Source organism: Tachysurus vachellii, chromosome 12 (genome assembly GCF_030014155.1).
Source record: "Tachysurus vachellii isolate PV-2020 chromosome 12, HZAU_Pvac_v1, whole genome shotgun sequence".
Classification (NCBI taxonomy): Eukaryota; Metazoa; Chordata; class Actinopteri; order Siluriformes; family Bagridae; genus Tachysurus; species Tachysurus vachellii.
Window position 1 is genome coordinate 2,494,979 of NC_083471.1, and position 19,619 is coordinate 2,514,597.

Here is a 19,619-nt window from a genome sequence, read left to right on the forward strand (position 1 = left end):
TCAACTCAAATAGTGAAACTGGTGTATTATATAAATTCACTACACACAGGAACTTCACAAGGAATGGACTGAATTTGTATACCTGTGTATATAAAGGAATGAAAAGAAAGAAAAAAGAATGTAACATAACTGCAAAAAGTGAAAAGAAAAACAGGACAAAATGAAATAAGAGAGAAAAGAAATGGGATGGAATTACTGAACAAAAGAAAGTTAACAAAGAACAGAACAAAAAAAAAAGATAAGAAGAACAGCAAAAACATGTAAGGCATGAAACAGAAAGAACAGACTGGAAAGTCCACGCAGGTAAGATACACATGGTCCCAGATTAGAACACACACACACACACACACACACACACACACACAGACCTTCAATGACACATACACTTTCCTGCACATCCACCAGGTGGCGCCGTACTTCGGCACACAATTCTGCGAAACGATACAACGATCTGTACAATATACAGCTACAATATCTGCCAGTTCCTAATGAATATTACACACCGTGTTCAGAGACATGATCTGTGGGAAAGTAATCAACGATCCCAGGAATGTAAAGATATTACATAAAGAACGGATTGTAAATAAAGCATACAACTAACTAACTAAATAAATAAATAAATAAATAAGAAGAGTAAAAAATGAAGAACAACATGTCACAGAGACAGGAAACCTCCATGAGCCATCATGTGGTGCTGAGGGACTGTAAATCCTCCTGCACGGCCACTAGATGGAGCTGTAATGTAACTAACTGAAGTAGTTTAGTGTTGTGAGAAGGCTGTGTGACTCGCAGTGCTGCGTGTGATCACCTGTTACAGGTGACGGCTCATTGAACATTACAGCAGAGGAAGTGGTTTCTTTGATTCTGTTCCAACACGTAACTGCTGCGAGCTCTGGGGCTGTGGAACAGTTACACGCTGGTTTTATTGCTCTGTCTGTTTACACACACGACTAAAAACTGCCAGTGCTCTTGATCTCGGAGGCGGTCGACGAGGACTCGGTGCAGGAGGAGCGATCCAGATTGTGAAGAACTACGGTGAAAGTGACGTGAAAGTGATGTGACATACGGCTAAGTACAGTGACCCATACTCAGAATTTGTTTTCTGCATTTAACCCATCCAAAGTTCACACACACAGCAGTGAACACACACACCGCGAACACACACTCGGAGCAGTGGGCAGCCATTTATGCTGCGGCGCCCAGGGAGCAGTTGGGGGGTTCGGTGCCTTGCTCAAGGGCACCTCAGTCGTGGTATTGCTGGCCTGAGACTCGAACCCACAACCTTAGGGTTAGGAGTCAAATTCTCTAACCATTAGGCCTTGACTTACGGTATATCTTACAGTGTGTGTATTTTCCAGCAACATGTCATAATTTGTCTGCTTACTGTCAGGTTTGATGACAAAACAAAGCATGAACACGATCATAATAACAAACTTATTGGCTGAAACAAACATCTTCACCGAGTCAGGAATCCGACAATCATCAAGTCCCTGCGAATAAAACAGTGACATCAGAAACAGTGACATTACCATAGAAACAGTGACATATCAGAACGCTAGTATGAACCTGTAGACCTGTATAGAAAATGAAACAACACCCCCTGACCAATCAGAATCCAGGAATCATCTTTATCTAAAACCTGCCAGCCTTTGAGTGTTTGTGTTTATCAGTCGTTTGTACCAAAGATTTGTCTGTAGATCGAATGTAGAGAAGTCTAATATAAACCCGTGTGTGAGTGTGTGTGTGTGTGTGTGTCTTTGAATAAACTCGAGGTGTGATTCACTCCAGGAGACACAGCAGTCCCTTGTCGAGATCGACTGTAGTAGCGCATGAACGACTCTCTCACGGGGGAAGAGGTGGAAAGAGAAGAAAGAAAAAACTTACTACTGTTGTTCTGCACACACACACACTCTCACTTCTGCAAACGGGAAACCCCTCCACACACACCTTTGGTGTTTGTACCCTGGTAACACACACACACACACACACACACAAACATATCACCTTCCTGTTTTATTTTGTGTGTGTTCTTATAAAGGGTCTTTTTCATTTCAGCACTGGAAAAAGGAAGTCATCGTGTTTCCATGTGTTCATAAACGCAACCACAACAGTGTATCGGGGTATTTTCGAAAAGATTTAGACCCTCATCTAATGAAGGCTAGGAGTCGGGCCTGGTGTTCAAACCTAAATGAATCTGATTCTTTAAAAAACATCATACCAAAATTTTTGTAAACTGGATTTTACCGCTTCAATCCACTACAGGAAGCATTTTCATTTCCACTATAAAAGCTTTGTCTGTACCGCAGTTGGAAATCCCCGAGTCCTCATTAGTACTAAAGGTCACTTTAAATAAATAAATAAATAAATAAATAAATAAATAAATAAATAACATAAAAATAAGGACAATGAGAGAAGACAAATACAACGTGTGCTGATTTACATGCCCGACTTCATAACCACATTATCTGTATCATTAACTTTTGTGTCTGTCCTGAACAGTGAAGGATGTACCTACATGATGACACAGCCGTGATGGTCCAGGGCGTGTTTCCGAGATCGGAATTTCCCAGGAACCGCTTGTCCACACAGCATTAAAGATACGAGAGATGTGCAAAGGTCCACACGATATTTGTTAACCACAAACCACAATCACTGGCAGCAAGTCACGAGGTCCTAGAGGTCACAGAAACGTGGGCAGGATGACAGACGCGGGGTTATAATTAACACGCTGTCTCGGATCTTTTATTTATATAAGGAATAAAAACAAATGTACAGTTTTGGCTGTAAAGGATACTTATATCCCAATATCCAAGAGTAGCAGCAGTGCAGATCATCACAGACACACACACACCCCACTATATATATATATAGAGAGAGAGAAATAAATAAGGATGGGGGGGGCATGGTGGCTTAGTGGTTAGCACGTTCACCTCACACCTCCAGGGTTGGGGGTTCGATTCCCGCCTCCGCCTTGTGTGTGTGGAGTTTGCATGTTCTCCCCATGCCTCGGGGGTTTCCTCCGGGTACTCCGGTTTCCTCCCCTGGTCCAAAGACATGCATGGTAGATTGATTGGCATCTCTGGAAAATTGTCCGTAGTGTGTGATTGTGTGAGTGAATGAGAGTGTGTGTGTGCGCCCTGTGATGGGTTGGCACTCCGTCCAGGGTGTATCCTGCCTTGATGCCCGATGACACCTGAGATAGGCACAGGCTCCCTGTGACCCGAGGTAGATCGAATAAGCGGTAGAAAATGAGTGAGAGAGTAAATGAGGATTAATAGATTTGCCATAAAGTCAACAGAAAAAAATATGAGTAAAAAGAAATGAATTACAATTCCGTATAATTTCATACAGACTTTCTCTTTCCTTCTTACTTAACTGTACCGTATTAAAAAGACAAACCGGGACATGACGAAAGTTGGAATTCTGCACGAGACGAGCGTCAATTCGTCAGTTCTATTTTTAGGACGAATCCAGACGTCGTTTTGTCACGTGAAGTTAGTAATAGAACTCAGGTTTTGATGTCGATGCTGAAACATGGGAATGTCTTCACATGAAACTGGGCTTTAAACTCCGCTTGCATAACATGCTGAGAAACTTTCACACGCGCCCTGAGCTGCTTCTGCACTCTCAGCCTCGGTACCCGCGTTAGTCATAGTGCACTCGAGTGTCTTCACTTGTGTGAAGTGCCACAATTTCCCTGAAGTGATCAATGAAGACTCCACACCAAATGGAGGCTTTGCACCGCGTGGATATGAAAATAAAGTAACCTAATAGGCCGTGTTAACCTTAAGTGGTTTCGTGTGTGTGTGTGTATGTGTATGTGTGTGTATGTGTGTGTGGTTGAGGAAGAGCAGTAAGAGGGGAAAGACCCGGCTCATATTAAACACATGTATGAGGAAGAAGGGCGTGTGTGTGTGTGTGTTGAGTATTTTTATACTTCAGCTTCCTTGCTACAGTGTGAACAGTGAACATTCATTCTAGTTAACTTCCTCATATGCTCGATCATTCTAAGAGAGACGCGCAGGGGAGCGGACACACACGCGCGCGCACACACACACACACACGCACACACACACACACACGCACAGCGTGTGTGTCTGTGACTGCTGATCAAACCGTAAGTACACCTTTAATCGTTGCTCTTATTCAAAACTTTACTCCTTAGTCATAAAAGAGCTTTCAGCGCTTTGTGTCTCTTTCTGTTTCGTAACAGCACTTAAATTCATCGTGTCGCAAGACAGAGACATGCGAGATTAACTGCGGTCGAGAGAAACTGAGTAAACTCGAGCCAAGGAGCGTGTTCTGTTTTTAAAGTAAAGATTTATGCTACGGTTCAACAACACGACCAGTGCAGACTGTAGATAGACCTAATGATAAGTTCTGACATTTCCTGGCAGCAAGCAGCAAGGAATAAATGTAGAATGACAATTAATGGGGTTAGAAGAACTAACCTTGGAGACACTTCCAAAGAAAGTAAAGTTCATTAAAAATAAATAAATTAATTAATAAAGAAATAAATAGATAAATAAATAAATGATCACAGAGAATTAAGTGAGGGATATAATGCTGTTGTGGTTTAAACACAAAGAGCTGTGGGTGTTTGTGTGTGTGTGTGTGTGTGTGTGTGTGTGTGTGTGTGTGTAGGGGGGTGTAGTCTGCATGCCTAGGAATATTGTGCGTTTGTGTAACAACTGAAGTTATAAACGAATAATAAAGTATAAATGAAAGATAAAGGAAAGGCGTCATGGTGCGGAGGACAGTAATAACTTGAATAAGGAGGTGTGTTTCAGGAAGAAGATGCACTTGTTTTTCTTGAGGTGTCTTCCTTATTATTCACTACTGTTCTCAGGTTAAATATAGCGACGAGAATGATAATTCACATGACAGAAGGCGGAAGTCGGTAGTTAAGGCAGATGGTATGTGTCTGTTTCAGGTGAGACAAGAGGCGAGGCAAGTAGAGCACTTTCAGGTCCAGTGGGGGACATGAAAGACTAAATAGTCCCTAATTATACAGTTATGTATAATAATGATACTGATGTCAGATGCGAGAAGGGGAGGGACACGGTGTCTGTACCTGTGTCAGGTGAGAGAGGGGGATGGGGCACGGTGTCTGTACCTGTGTCAGGTGAGAGAGGGGGGATGGGGCACGGTGTCTGTACCTGTGTCAGGTGAGAGAGGGGGGATGGGGCACGGTGTCTGTACCTGTGTCAGGTGAGAGAGGGGGATGGGGCACGGTGTCTGTACCTGTGTCAGGTGAGAGAGGGGGATGGGGCACGGTGTCTGTACCTGTGTCAGGTGAGAGAGGGGGATGGGGCACGGTGTCTGTACCTGTGTCAGGTGAGAGAGGGGGATGGGGCACGGTGTCTGTACCTGTGTCAGGTGAGAGAGGGGGATGGGGCACGGTGTCTGTACCTGTGTCAGGTGAGAGAGGGGGGAGGGGGCACGGTGTCTGTACCTGTGTCAGGTGAGAGAGGGGGGATGGGGCACGGTGTCTGTACCTGTGTCAGGTGAGAGAGGGGGGATGGGGCACGGTGTCTGTACCTGTGTCAGGTGAGGGGGGGGGATGGGGCACAGTGTCTGTGCCTGTGTCAGGTGAGAGGGGGGGATGGGGCACGGTGTCTGTACCTGTGTCAGGTGAGAGAGGGGGGATGGGGCACGGTGTCTGTACCTGTGTCAGGTGAGAGAGGGGGGATGGGGCACGGTGTCTGTACCTGTGTCAGGTGAGAGAGGGGGGATGGGGCACGGTGTCTGTACCTGTGTCAGGTTAAAGAGGGGGGACGGGGCACAGTGTCTGTACCTGTGTCAGGTGGGAGAGGGGGGACGGGGCACAAAGTGTCAGTACCTGTGGCAGGTGAGAGAGGGGGGACGGGGCACAGTGTCAGTACCTGTGACAGGTGGGGGGGCACAGTGTCAGTACCTGTGTCAGGTGGGAGAGGGGGGGCGGGGCACAAAGTGTCAGTACCTGTGACAGGTGAGAGAGGGGGGACGGGGCACAGTGTCAGTACCTGTGACAGGTGGGGGGGCACAGTGTCAGTACCTGTGTCAGGTGGGAGAGGGGGGACGGGGCACAAAGTGTCAGTACCTGTGACAGGTGAGAGAGGGGGGACGGGGCACAGTGTCAGTACCTGTGTCAGGTGGGAGAGGGGGGACGGGGCACAAAATGTCAGTACCTGTGACAGGTGAGAGAGGGGGGACGGGGCACAAAGTGTCAGTACCTGTGACAGGTGAGAGAGGGGGGACGGGGCACAGTGTCAGTACCTGTGACAGGTGAGAGAGGGGGGACGGGGCAGTGTCAGTACCTGTGACAGGTAGGGGGGGCACAGTGTCAGTACCTGTGACAGGTGAGAGAGGGGGGATGGGGCACAGTGTCAGTACCTGTGACAGATGAGAGAGGGGGGACGGGGCACAGTGTCAGTACCTGTGACAGGTGAGAGAGGGGGATGGGGCACAGTGTCAGTACCTGTGACAGGTGAGAGGGGGGACGGGGCACAGTGTCAGTACCTGTGACAGGTGAGAGAGGGGGGACGGGGCACAGTGTCAGTACCTGTGACAGGTGAGGCAGGAGGACAAAGTGTCTGTGTCCCTGCCAAGGCATGGAATGGAAGACACACTGTCTGTGCCCATGTAAGATGAAACAGGGAGAAGGAGATATGGTCAGTACTTGTATCAGGTGAGGAAACAGGAGGAATACTGTCTGTACCTGTGCCAGGTTAGGGAAGGATACACTGTCTCTACATGTGTCTTTGTCTGTCTGTGTGTCAGAGAGCAGGACAAAGTGAGTCAGGTCAGATTTATATTAAGGTAAACAGAAAGGCAGATCTGTACCTGTGGCAGGTAAGAGAAGGACAAGAGTATAACGGGGCAAATTTTATTTGTATTGCAGAAAAGGTGGGGGTTTAACAGCAGGTTAAAAATAAGATTAAGAAAAAAGGAGGAAATGATTAGGGAGGGTCTGAGACTAGAAAATCTGCCAACACTTTCAAACACAAGCATAATATTTGCCTCGAGTTGCAAAGAATCGGCATCAGCATCAACATCGTTCCTCTAAAGACTTGGTCTTTATTGTTGCAGTTATCTTCACACTATCTAAAGAATACAACATGAGGTGGGAAGTGTAAAAATTACACAATTGTGGGTTTTATCACAAAGATTTGATGCACTTTTTTCCTACTAAATCACTGACACACAGAACTTAAAGGAAAAAAGTGTGTGTGTGTGTGTGTGTGTGTGTGTGTGTGTGTGTGTAAAAATGGTTCACCACTACATGATTAGTCACTCGAACACAGCCACATCATGGGCCACAGGTGATAATCTGACAGAAAGTTTCTGGTTTTAAATCAATAATGCATGACGTGTATGAGTTCGTTCTGCTTTTCATATTAGGTTCATAAATAAGTCTCGCAGGGGCTTTCCAATACACCAGTTCACACCCTCTCTCTCCCTCTCTCTTGTACATACACCTCTAATACACTATAGAATACACAGTTATTAAAAACAAGTTCTTAAGAAGCAGAGATTCTGGCTGGTTTGACACAAACTGTGCACACATTAAAGTCACCGCACACCGAGCGACGTAGCGAGAAGTGTCTTCCTTTTTTCCGTGGTCTCGTCATGACGTCCTGTTGATGCACATGCTGTTAAAAATAGAACCTGTGTGTGTCTTAAGTGTTTGTAGTGGTGCTAGATGTTTGTGAAAAAAAAAAAAGTGTAAAAGCCCCTAACATTACCTGACCTTTCTGTGTTTACCCAAAGGGAACCCGCCCCCTCACACACACTTTTTCCACAAACAGTGGAAACCTGACGACAGACTGAGAGCGGATTCCCCCATCGAGGCAAAAGAGCAGGACAACCCCCCTCCGCCCTGGAACATCCACCCACACACACACACTCTTACACAGAGCAGGAGACACGGAGGGCTCATTCACACTCACACACATACCTGAGGACACATGCAGACGCACACAGACATGGAGCGTGAGCAGAACAAGGTGAAGCGTTTCCTGAAGCTGGGTTACTCTCGCTCAGACATCCTGCGAGTCCTGCAAACGATGGAGCACGACGCGCAGACAAACGACATCCTCCAGGAGCTGATCAAGACGTGTCGTACTAATGCAAACAGAGCACCGGGGGCGCCGGAGAGCAGTCCTCAGCTCGTCCCGCGAGGATGTGGCTCCTTGACGCAGCACAAACATGTCGACATCTCACACGCCGACTCCCACAGCTCCAACCCCTTCAGGCCCGTGGTCATAGACGGCAGCAACGTAGCTATAAGGTGAGAGCTGATCTTTATATGCAGCTTTATATCAGTCTCGGTTTACTGGAATCTGAATTAAAGATGAATCGCCAGATCTGACTTTAATCTCAATCTCAAGTTTTACTTTAATCTGAGTTAAATCTGAACCTTGAATCTTGAGACCCACCCTCAGACTGAAGTAAAAGTTCCGATGCGGAAGTTATTTTTTTATGAATGATGTCCATTTGTCGGATGACTTGTCGGATGACTTCATACTCAAACATGTCAAACTCTGTGAACTGTGTGGGCTGGGAAATGGGAAAGACAGACAGACAGACAGACAGACAGAGACAGAGAGAGACAGACAGACTGACAGACAGAGACAGACTGACAGACAGAGACAGACTAACAGACAGACAGAGAGAGAGAGACAGACTAACAGACAGACAGACTAACAGACTGACAGACAGACAGACTGACAGAGAGACTGACGGACATAGAGACAGGCAGGCAGACAGACAGACAAATAGATATATTGATAGACAAATAGATAGATAGACAGACAGACTGACAGAGAGACAGACAGACTGACAGACAAAGACTTACAAGACCTGAAATAAATCACCGACTTTTTACAGAGCTGAAAAAAGAGGACAAAATTGCTCAACATAAAAGGCAGAAGTATTGGCACCTTTTCCTGTCATCAAGACTAAAATGAAGGAACTAATAAATTAATGATTTATATTATATTAAAACTGCTACTACACTCACAAACACTAGCGTGAGCCAGGTTTCTACTCTCTCTCTAAATATCATGAAATATCTGTGTGACATTACAGATTGAGGTGAAGATGTGACCTTTAACCCACCCACCCAAAAACTTATTTTTTAGCTTTTTCAAGCTAATTTGTACATGTTTCGGGAAGCGAGATGCTTGGTTTGGTTTGCTTTTTTCCCCCTTCACCTCGTGATTCACCTCAAAACAGGTTGTGAGGTTAAAGGAGATGAAAAGACAAAGAACCTTCAGCTTTACGGCTTGTGACTGCAGTTCCCTTTTTAAGCAGCAGGGGGCTTGTGCATTACACACTGCTCCAGATTCAAACATCTAGCAGAGATTATCATCTCACTGCTTCAAAACACGCTTAGGAAAGAACACACACACACGAACACACACACACGAACACACACACACGAACACACACACACGAACACACACACACAGTCACACACAGTCACACACACACGAACACACACAGTCTCACACACACACACACACACAGTCTCTCTCACACACACACAGTCTCTCACACACACACACAGTCTCACACACACTCACACACACTCACACACACTCACACACACTCACACACACTCACACACACTCACACACACTCACACACACTCACACACACAGAACTACTTTGAAAAACTGTCAGTCAAGCATAAATTTTATTATAAATTTGCCTGGTACCGTTTCATGATGTTGTTGAAGGGTGCCAATAATTTAGAAAGTGTTTGGTACATTTCCGCTCGGTTTCGGTTCCTCCTCAACTTCTGCACTTGGATCTAGTGTGTGATGCAGAAGTGGGAGTCGCACGTCATCGAACGGCTGAGTTGCAAAATTATTAATTTTACTAACAAATTATGGCAATTAATTCACACCTAAAAACTGCAACAAAGTGCACACACACTCTCTCTCTTTATCCGTCACCCACACACTCTCATTCTCTCTCGCGCGCACTCTCTCTCTCTCTATCCATCACCCACACAAACACTATCTCAGTCTCACACACTCTCTCTCTCTCTCTCTCACACACCCACAGTCTCTCTCTCTCTCTCTCTCTCAAACACACACACACAATCTCTCTTTATCCATCACCCACACAGACACTATCTCTCTCTCTCTCTCTCTCTCTCTCTCTCATACACACACACACACACACACACACACACACACACACACAATCTCTCTTTTTTTTTGTCCTTTTTTTACTGCAGGACTGAGAATTGTGGTGTGGCGGTTTGGGCTGTTTGCGTATGCCGTTGTCCAGGAAGTGCTCTGCAAAGTGACTTCCTTAACAATGAGCATGCTTAGTGAGCGTATGGGTTTCAAGCTAAGCGCAATATGCAAAGTACACACATGATTCCTGACACTGTTCAAAGCGGAAAGGCCCAGAACTAGGTTAGTCAAATACAATAACAACCACACACACCTACACACACGTTTACGTATATATTCTTTAAATGGTAATACGAGTGAAGACAAAACGTCAGCCGAGAGACATCTTCAGTGTAAATCTGTGAAGCCTTCAACAGACTCAGCGTCACTCACAATAGACAGATGTATGAAATTTGACGTCACATGAGTTACCAAATCTTTCTGTCCTGTCTGGTCTGTGTGACACGCATACACACATAGTGGTACATACACGCACACACACAGACTGTCACACACTCAAAGACACACACAGACTGTCACACAGTGATACACACACTCACAGACACACACAGACTGTCACACTCACAGACACACACAGACTGTCACACAGTGATACACACACTCACAGACACACACAGACTGTCACACAGTGATACACACACTCACAGACACACACAGACTGTCACACAGTGATACACACACTCACAGACACACACAGACTGTCACACTCACAGACACACACAGACTGTCACACAGTGATACACACACTCACAGACACACACAGACTGCCACACAGTGATACACACACTCACAGACACACACAGACTGTCACACTCACAGACACACACAGACTGTCACACAGTGATACACACACTCAGAGACACACACAGACTGTCACACAGTGATACACACACTCACAGACACACACAGACTGCCACACAGTGATACACACACTCACAGACACACACAGACTGTCCCACAGTGATACACACTCAAAGACACAGACAGACTAACAGACACAGACTGACACACACACAGACACACAGATTGACACGTAGTGATACACACTCACAGACTAACACTCACTCAGTCTGTGTGTGTGTCTGTTAGTCTGTGTGTGAGTGTCTGTGAGTGTGTCTAACACACAGACTTACACAAACTCAAACACACACTTAGTGAGAGACTAACACAGACTAACACACACTCACAGACTCACACAAACAGCGACACACACAAACAGCGACACACACAGACCCTCTAGTGTGTAAAGCAGCCTTTTCTCTCGTTATGATGATCATGTTGTTAGACACTGCCCTCTGATTGGCTGTATTTTTATTTTTTTAAATAAATGCAGAAGACAGGAAAAGAAGTGCTAGTTGAAGTGTTTCCTGAATAAGTAGGTCTTCAACCGCCGCTTGAAAATAGCCAGTGACTCAGCTGTCCGAACCCCTAGGGGCAGTTCATTCCACCACCTTGGTGCCAGAACAGAGAAGAGTATAGTATTATATTGTAGTATACTTGCCTCTTACCCTGAGAGATGGTGGGACCAGTCGAGCAGTGCTGGTAGATCGGAGGGTGCGGGGTGCAGTGCGAGGAGTGATGAGGGCTTTGAGGTAAGAGGGAGCTGGTCCATTTTTAGCTTTGTAGGCCAGCATCAGTGTGTTGAATCTGATGCGTGCAGCTACCGGAAGCCAGTGGAGGGATCACAGCAGCGGGGGGGTATGCGAGAACTTTGGCAGGTTGAAAACAAGCAGTGCAGCTGCATTTTGGATTGTTTGCAGAGGACTAAATGCGTTCATAGGTAGACTTGCCAGCAGTGCGTTGCAGTAATCCAGTACTGAGATGACAAGAGACTGAACAAGTACCTGAGCAGCCTGTGTGGACAAAAATGGCCGAATCCTTTTGATGTTGTAGAGAGGAAAGCGTCATGAGCGAGTCTCATTAGCAACATGAGAGGAAAAGGACAGTTGATTGTCCATTATTACCCCAAGGTTGCGAGCTGTGGCTGAAGGGGAAATCAGATCGTTGTGTAAGGATATAGCAAGGTCATGACCTGTGGATGAATCACCTGGGATGAACAGCAGTTCAGTTTTGCTAGGATTGAGCTTTAACTGATGAGCAGTCATCCATATTGATATTTCTCCCAGACATGCTGAGATCCGGTCAGACATTGTGGTATCTGAGGGTGGGAAAGAGAAGATAAGGTGTGTATCATCAGCATAGCAGTGGTAAGAGAACCTATGTGAGGAAATAACTTCACCAAGAGAGTGAGTATACAGGGAGAAAAGAAGAGGACCAAGTACTGAGCCCTGTGGAACACCAGCATAGCAGTGGTAAGAATAGCATAGCAGTTGAAATGATGTGTTTTAAAGATTTGAAAGTTCTACTGGAGTGTTTAGTGAATTTTAATGGTCCATTTTCGAGGTTACAGTTATGTTGTCCATAACAGCTGTTCAGTAAAAGGCAGTATGTGTGATGTGAAGTCCTCCACGTGAGGAGACTTGGTGAATCTGATGAATTGCAGTAAGCAGCCATGTGACGATGTGTGCTGCAACACACTATGAGAACCACAGAGAAGCAGTCTGGATCATGCTGATGCGATCATATGACCGAGTGTTTTAGACGAGCAGTCTCACTATGACTCAGGGTTAACAAACCACAGACGTCTAACCAGTACGGTATCTCGCTTAACCTCCTACATCAGCATGCATCTGTCTTTCATTACACCAGTCAATAGTAACGTTTTCATTTAGTGCTACTGTGTCCTGACTGTGTCCTGACTGTGTCCTGACTGTGTCCTGACTGTGTACTCTGTGTCCTGACTGTGTACTGTGTACTCTGTGTCCTGACTGTGTCCTGTGTACTGTGTACTCTGTGTCCTGACTGTGTACTGTGTACTCTGTGTCCTGACTGTGTACTGTGTACTCTGTGTCCTGACTGTGTACTGTGTACTCTGTGCCCTGACTGTGTACTGTGTACTCTGTGCCCTGACTGTGTACTCTGTGCCCTGACTGTGTACTGTGTACTCTGTGTCCTGACTGTGTACTGTGTACTCTGTGTCCTGACTGTGTCCTGTGTACTCTGTGTCCTGACTGTGTCCTGTGTACTCTGTGTCCTGACTGTGTCCTGTGTACTGTGTACTCTGTGTCCTGACTGTGTACTGTGTACTCTGTGTCCTGTCTGTGTCCTGTCTGTGTCCTGTCTGTGTCCTGTCTGTGTCCTGTCTGTGTCCTGTCTGTGTACTCTGTGTCCTGACTGTGTACTGTCTGTGTCCTGACTGTGTACTGTCTGTGTACTGTGTACTCTGTGCCCTGACTGTGTACTGTGTACTCTGTGCCCTGTCTGTGTACTGTGTACTCTGTGCCCTGTCTGTGTACTGTGTACTCTGTGCCCTGTCTGTGTACTGTATTCTCTGTGCCCTGTCTGTGTACTGTATTCTCTGTGCCCTGTCTGTGTACTGTATTCTCTGTGCCCTGTCTGTGTACTGTGTACTCTGTGTCCTGACTGTGCCCTGTCTGTGTCCTGTGTCCTGACTGTGCCCTGTCTGTGTCCTGTGTACTCTGTGCCCTGTCTGTGTCCTGTGTACTCTGTGCCCTGTCTGTGTCCTGTGTACTCTGTGCCCTGTCTGTGTCCTGTGTACTCTGTGCCCTGTCTGTGTCCTGTGTACTCTGTGCCCTGTCTGTGTCCTGTGTACTCTGTGCCCTGTCTGTGTACTGTGTACTCTGTGCCCTGACTGTGTACTGTGTACTCTGTGCCCTGACTGTGTACTGTGTACTCTGTGCCCTGTCTGTGTACTGTGTACTCTGTGCCCTGTCTGTGTACTGTGTACTTCTGTGCCCTGTCTGTGTACTGTGTACTCTGTGCCCTGTCTGTGTACTGTGTACTCTGTGCCCTGTCTGTGTACTGTGTACTTCTGTGCCCTGTCTGTGTACTCTGTGTCCTGTCTGTGTCCTGTCTGTGTCCTGTATACTCTGTGTCCTGACTGTGTACTGTGTACTCTGTGCCCTGTCTGTGTCTTGACTGTGTACACTACCCAGGACAGAATACAAGTGTACGTGTGTGTGTGTGTGTGTGTGTGTGTGTGTGTGTATGTGTGTGTGTGTGTGTGTGTGTGTGTGTGTGTGAGAAAAATACAAATTAATAGAGTATTTCATAGTCAGCAAAAGAATATGACGGAGTTTTGTGGTTAGTCCATTTATTGTTAGGTGTTTTTTTATAACCACAGGTATGTCATGACCTATTTACCTAATAACTCAGTGAACACACACAGACAGACATAGACAGTCACACAGACTAACACTAACTCACTAACTCACAGACACACATATATGCAGTCACACAAACACACATATATAGACCCACGCCTACAGAGAGACTCACACACAGATATACAGACAGACAGACACACACAGTCACACAGACACACATATACACATACAGAAAGACACACACAAAAATACACATACTGTACACATACAGACAGACACAGATACACATACAGACAGACACACACACACAAAAATACACATACACACAGACACACACACAAAAATACACATACACACAGACACATACACACAGACACATACACACAAAAATACACATACACACACACAGACAGACACAAAGATACATATACAGACAGACAGACACACAAATACACATACAGACAGACACACACAAATACACATACACATACAGACAGACACACACACACACAAAGATACATATACAGACAGACACACACACAAATACACATACAGACAGACAGACACACAAACACAGACAGATACACACACACAGGCAGACAGACACAGACACACAGATACACAGACAGACAGACACACAGATACCAACAGACACACATACACATACAGACAGACAGACACACACACAAAGATACACATACAGACAAGACAGACACACACAAATACACATACAGACAGACACACACACATACAGACAGACACACAAAGATACATATACAGACAGACACACACAGATACAGACACACACATATACAGACACAAACACACACAAAAATACACATACACAATCATACAGACAGACACACACACATACGCACATACAGACACACATATACAGACACAAACATACAGACACAGACACACACATGCATACATACAGATACACACACACAAACGCACAGTTGTTAGTCTTATTATCTGTGTAAAGATGTTCCACTGACCTTTCACCCAAATCTAACCCTCAACTTCAGTAAACAAAGAGGAAATTCTTTAAAGCTTTAAATAAATCCATCAGAACCCAGATATTCAGGTCCTAATTGGGACATTTGGACCCCAGAGTGACATAAAAACACTTCTGACACACACAGACTGCAGCAGTGGGAAGATTTTCCAGCTTGGACTCTGTGTGTAAAAAGATTTCACTGTTTCTCTGCTGAAGCAGCCACTTTAATGTGTTTATAACAACAGCTCTGGGACACGTGTGACCAGCTTGTGGTTTATACGTAAAGTCACCTGTTCGGTTCTCTCTGTTCCACAGCCACGGGAATAAGAAGGTGTTTTCCTGCCGGGGGATCCAGCTGGCTGTGCAGTGGTTTTGGGACAGAGGGATTCGTGACATCACCGTCTTCGTTCCTCTGTGGAGGAAAGAACAGTCGAGACCTGAGGCTCCCATCACAGGTATTACTCCATAATACGACCTTAAGATCTAATAACCAGCACCAACCAATGTTTTAATGAGAACTGGGAAAAAAAATGGAGAGAAAAACTGAAAAATTCTAAATACAAAATGTAAATTTATGCAATTTCATTATTACTATTATTAAATTAACTTTCTACCGAGCGTTAACTAGCTGATACTTAGCTATATTTAGCGGCTGGTTATGGGGCAAGATGTGTATAATAAGAATACCCAAACAACGACATCGTTAGGTTGTTACCTAGCAACAAGCCTATTGTGATGGACCTTCATTTTTGCAGCTGTAGATATTTGAAACCGGTTTGTGACCATGTTATTGCTGTGTTCAGACCAGCAGATACTGGACGAGCTGGAGCGCAAGAAGATCCTGGTGTACACGCCGTCACGCTGCGTCAACGGCAAGCGTGTGGTGTGTTACGACGACCGCTACATCGTTAAGCTGGCCTGCAATTCGGACGGCATCATCGTGTCCAACGATAACTACCGGGACCTGCAGCTGGAGAACCAGAAGTGGAAGAAGTTCATCGAGGAGAGGCTTCTCATGTACACATTCGCCAATGATATGTAAGTGTGCTGCATGCAAAGTGTCGAGGAAATAAAAATAAATAAATAAAGGTTACGGGAACAGGGTTAAAGATGACGCTATTACTGCTTGCATGAGGAAATAAAGTGTTGAGAGACAAACAGACGCGAAAAAAAAAAAAGTTCCTTGTTCCTGTTGCTCCAAAGTTCAACCTGTACAGTTGCTCCCTCTTTCACTAACAGGATTAGGAAAATTATTTTATTTTTAAATCCTGTTTCTATTTTTGTTTAAACATGAAACAAAAATACTCTCACAGGTCACAGTGTTTGTTCAGTACACAGAGCAGGAAATAAAACAAATGAATACGTTATGGTAATCAGTTCTACAAGCTCTGGAGCTAATAGAGCTGTTGTTGGTCTGATCCACACTACAGTCCCGACAGTACGGAGCTAATAACCGTGAACGTTTTCGTTTAAGATTCATGCCACCTGATGATCCTCTCGGGAGAAATGGGCCGACGATCGAGAACTTCCTGAGAAAGAAGCCGTTGACATCTGAGACCCTGCTCCAACACTGTCCTTACGGTAAGTCTACACCTGAGAGAATTCAGTGGGTTTGTGACACACACACCTCTGCATAATGACGATAAGCAACTTTCTCTGTTTATATTTGGCAGGTAAGAAGTGCACGTACGGTGTGAAATGTAAATTCTATCACCCTGAACGCTCCAACCAACCACAGCTTTCTGTGGCTGACGAGCTGAGAGCAAAGAGTCAGCCGTCCAGCATAAACGAAGAGTTTCTACACCCCACAAACGGACTGGACGACTACCGGACTGCGGCCTTGCTTCCTCCGTTACACCACAATGAGCTTACTCGTGCTCTTTCCGGTCTCGATCTCTATTCTTCTCCACGTGAAATACAAAGTCCCAGCTACCTGCAGAGGTCCCTTCCTGCTTTGTGCAAGAGCATTAAAAGTGACCAGGCCTACGGCTCGCTGGAGGGCTCCATGTCCCGCCTTTATCTCAGTGACTCCGCCCTACAGACCTCACTATCCTACAGCAGCGGGTGTGTGACCGGAAGCAGCAGCGATTACTTCCTGTCTGGCGATTCCAGCCAGCAGCACAGGCGAGCGCGGAGTCCTGACGTGCCCTCGCGCTGCTACAGCCCTGACCACCACATATTCTCGGGCTGCCAACACGCACACTCCGATATGGGCCTTGGCTACGCTCACACGCTTTATCCTAACCACGGATATCAACACCGCACATACAAAAACAGTAACGCACCTTTCTGCAACGAGGCTCTACCTTATCCTCAGTCCACACCCAATCAGCTCAGAGTGCCGGAGGTGAACTGGGGTCAGAGCCGAGCCAAGGTCACGGACGGGAACCTGACGGACAGGAGGAGGGACGTGAGGTCTCAGCTCAGCACCATTTTCCCTCAGAACATTGTGGACCAGGTTATGAGTTTATATCCACACATACTGGATACGACAGAGCTGGTCATGCTGATCCAGAAATACAAGAACAGCACCTTGCTTTAAACTGATCATTAAACCACAGACGTTTAGCTCAGCCAACCGCAGACTCGTTCTGGTTTGTCTCGTGCATCAACAATTAATTCGGTTGTTTCATTAGACTGTATTTTTATTTAGCCAGAGGCTCCTCTACAGAAAGGAAATCAGCAGACATCTGAGCGCAACTCATTACATAAGAGGGGGTTTGATCCATTGTCCAATTTCTCAAGTCTTGTAGGTAGCAAGGACGCAGCGTCACATCCTGAATAGATCTTAATCCACCACTTAGACCTTTTATTTGGCTTAAGATATTTCAACCAAAATGTCTCCCTCAACCTCAAACCCACATCCAGTGCGTCGGCATTATCTCATGCGCTCACTCACAGGACACCGAGGGACTTTCTGTGATCTATAAATACAAGCATAACTTCCTTAACTTCGCCGGACGTTAAGCAGGTGGCCATTTTGGACCAGTGAAAGCTCTGTTATTAGTCCTGCAGTGTCATACGTTTCACCCCCTCGAGCTGCAGTGCTCATGATTCTAAACTTCGGATGGATCTAAATCAGAAATATGAATTGTAGCTTGTATTTTATTTTATTTTATTTACAAAACAATGTTACCTGTTTGTTACTTTACAATGTCCACTTTTCTGGCTTCAAGCTTCAGGATCCTGATGGCTGAACGCGTGTCATACATCTTTCTGTTTTGATGAAGCTGAGCAATATTAGGATGAAGCAGTGCTGCGTTGATGTTTTTTTATATTCTTTATATAAGCACCTGCTCCTTATAGCAAAGGCATAGAAATCTATTACATCGGTACGACAACGTGTGTGTGTGTGAGAGAGAATCTCTTGATACTGTAAAAAGACATATGAATGTATTTAAAGGGCTTAAAAGCCATCAGCTGTAATGACTATGATGTAACAGTTGCTTGTTGAATGTGAACACGAAGGCTGACCTGCTCTGAGAGTCGACGTTGTCTCACTCTCTCGAGGGAAAAGAAGCAAAAAAAAAATAAGATCGTCGAGTCTAGGCTGACCGAGACGATCTTTTTGTCTCCCAAATTTTGCCACCTCGAACGGAGGAGCGTGAGACTACCGTCTGAAATAGCTGTGATGTAGCTAAGATTATCAAAAATCCTTCATGCTGTTTATATCTTTGCGACATGCTTTAAATTTGTTACAAACTAATAATTAAAAATAAGTTATGAACTTACGAATCTCTCGAGTGTTAATTCTATCAATGGAATTTAAATAATGTATTATTATATTATTAATAAATAAATAAATATTATAAATAAATAAATAAATTATTCATCATCGCTCACGGATTAAAGGTGCCGTAAGTGTTTGTTTTTTTTTTATTGCTTGCACAAATAATCTGGAAGATATTTCAAACAGAATCAGAACGAAACAGTTACTGACACGTCATTGTGAAGAAGTGTGAAGATTACGAAGACCTTATGAATACCTTGAGAAATACCTTCAGAAAGACATGCGCTTTTCTCCCCCGAGAGAAATTCTGAGAGAGAAAAATTTTCACCGTTTCATGTCATGGAAATAAATATTATACGGTCAGCTCCAGAATTAATGGCACCCTTGGTTTTGATGATGTGTAAACTCCTGGCAGAGGCAGATTAAACCCTCCTACTTCATACAGACAATGTGGGATTCTACGACTTTAGCCAAGAGCTTTGGAAAGAGAAGAGATCAAATAAACC

At 45.1% G+C, this 19,619-nt stretch overlaps 1 protein-coding gene across 1 annotated transcript; it reads left to right on the forward strand.

Annotated features, from left to right (window-relative positions):
• The first annotated feature begins 3,958 nt into the window (after positions 1–3,958).
• LOC132854745 (endoribonuclease ZC3H12A-like) lies at positions 3,959–19,114 on the forward strand. Its single transcript, XM_060883341.1, has 6 exons — positions 3,959–4,117; positions 7,753–8,272; positions 15,699–15,838; positions 16,187–16,421; positions 16,858–16,964; positions 17,057–19,114. The coding sequence occupies exons 2-6, from the start codon at positions 7,950–7,952 to the stop codon at positions 17,923–17,925; spliced, it is 1,674 nt and encodes a 557-aa protein (XP_060739324.1). The 5' UTR covers positions 3,959–4,117; positions 7,753–7,949; the 3' UTR covers positions 17,926–19,114.
• The last annotated feature ends 505 nt before the right edge of the window (positions 19,115–19,619 follow it).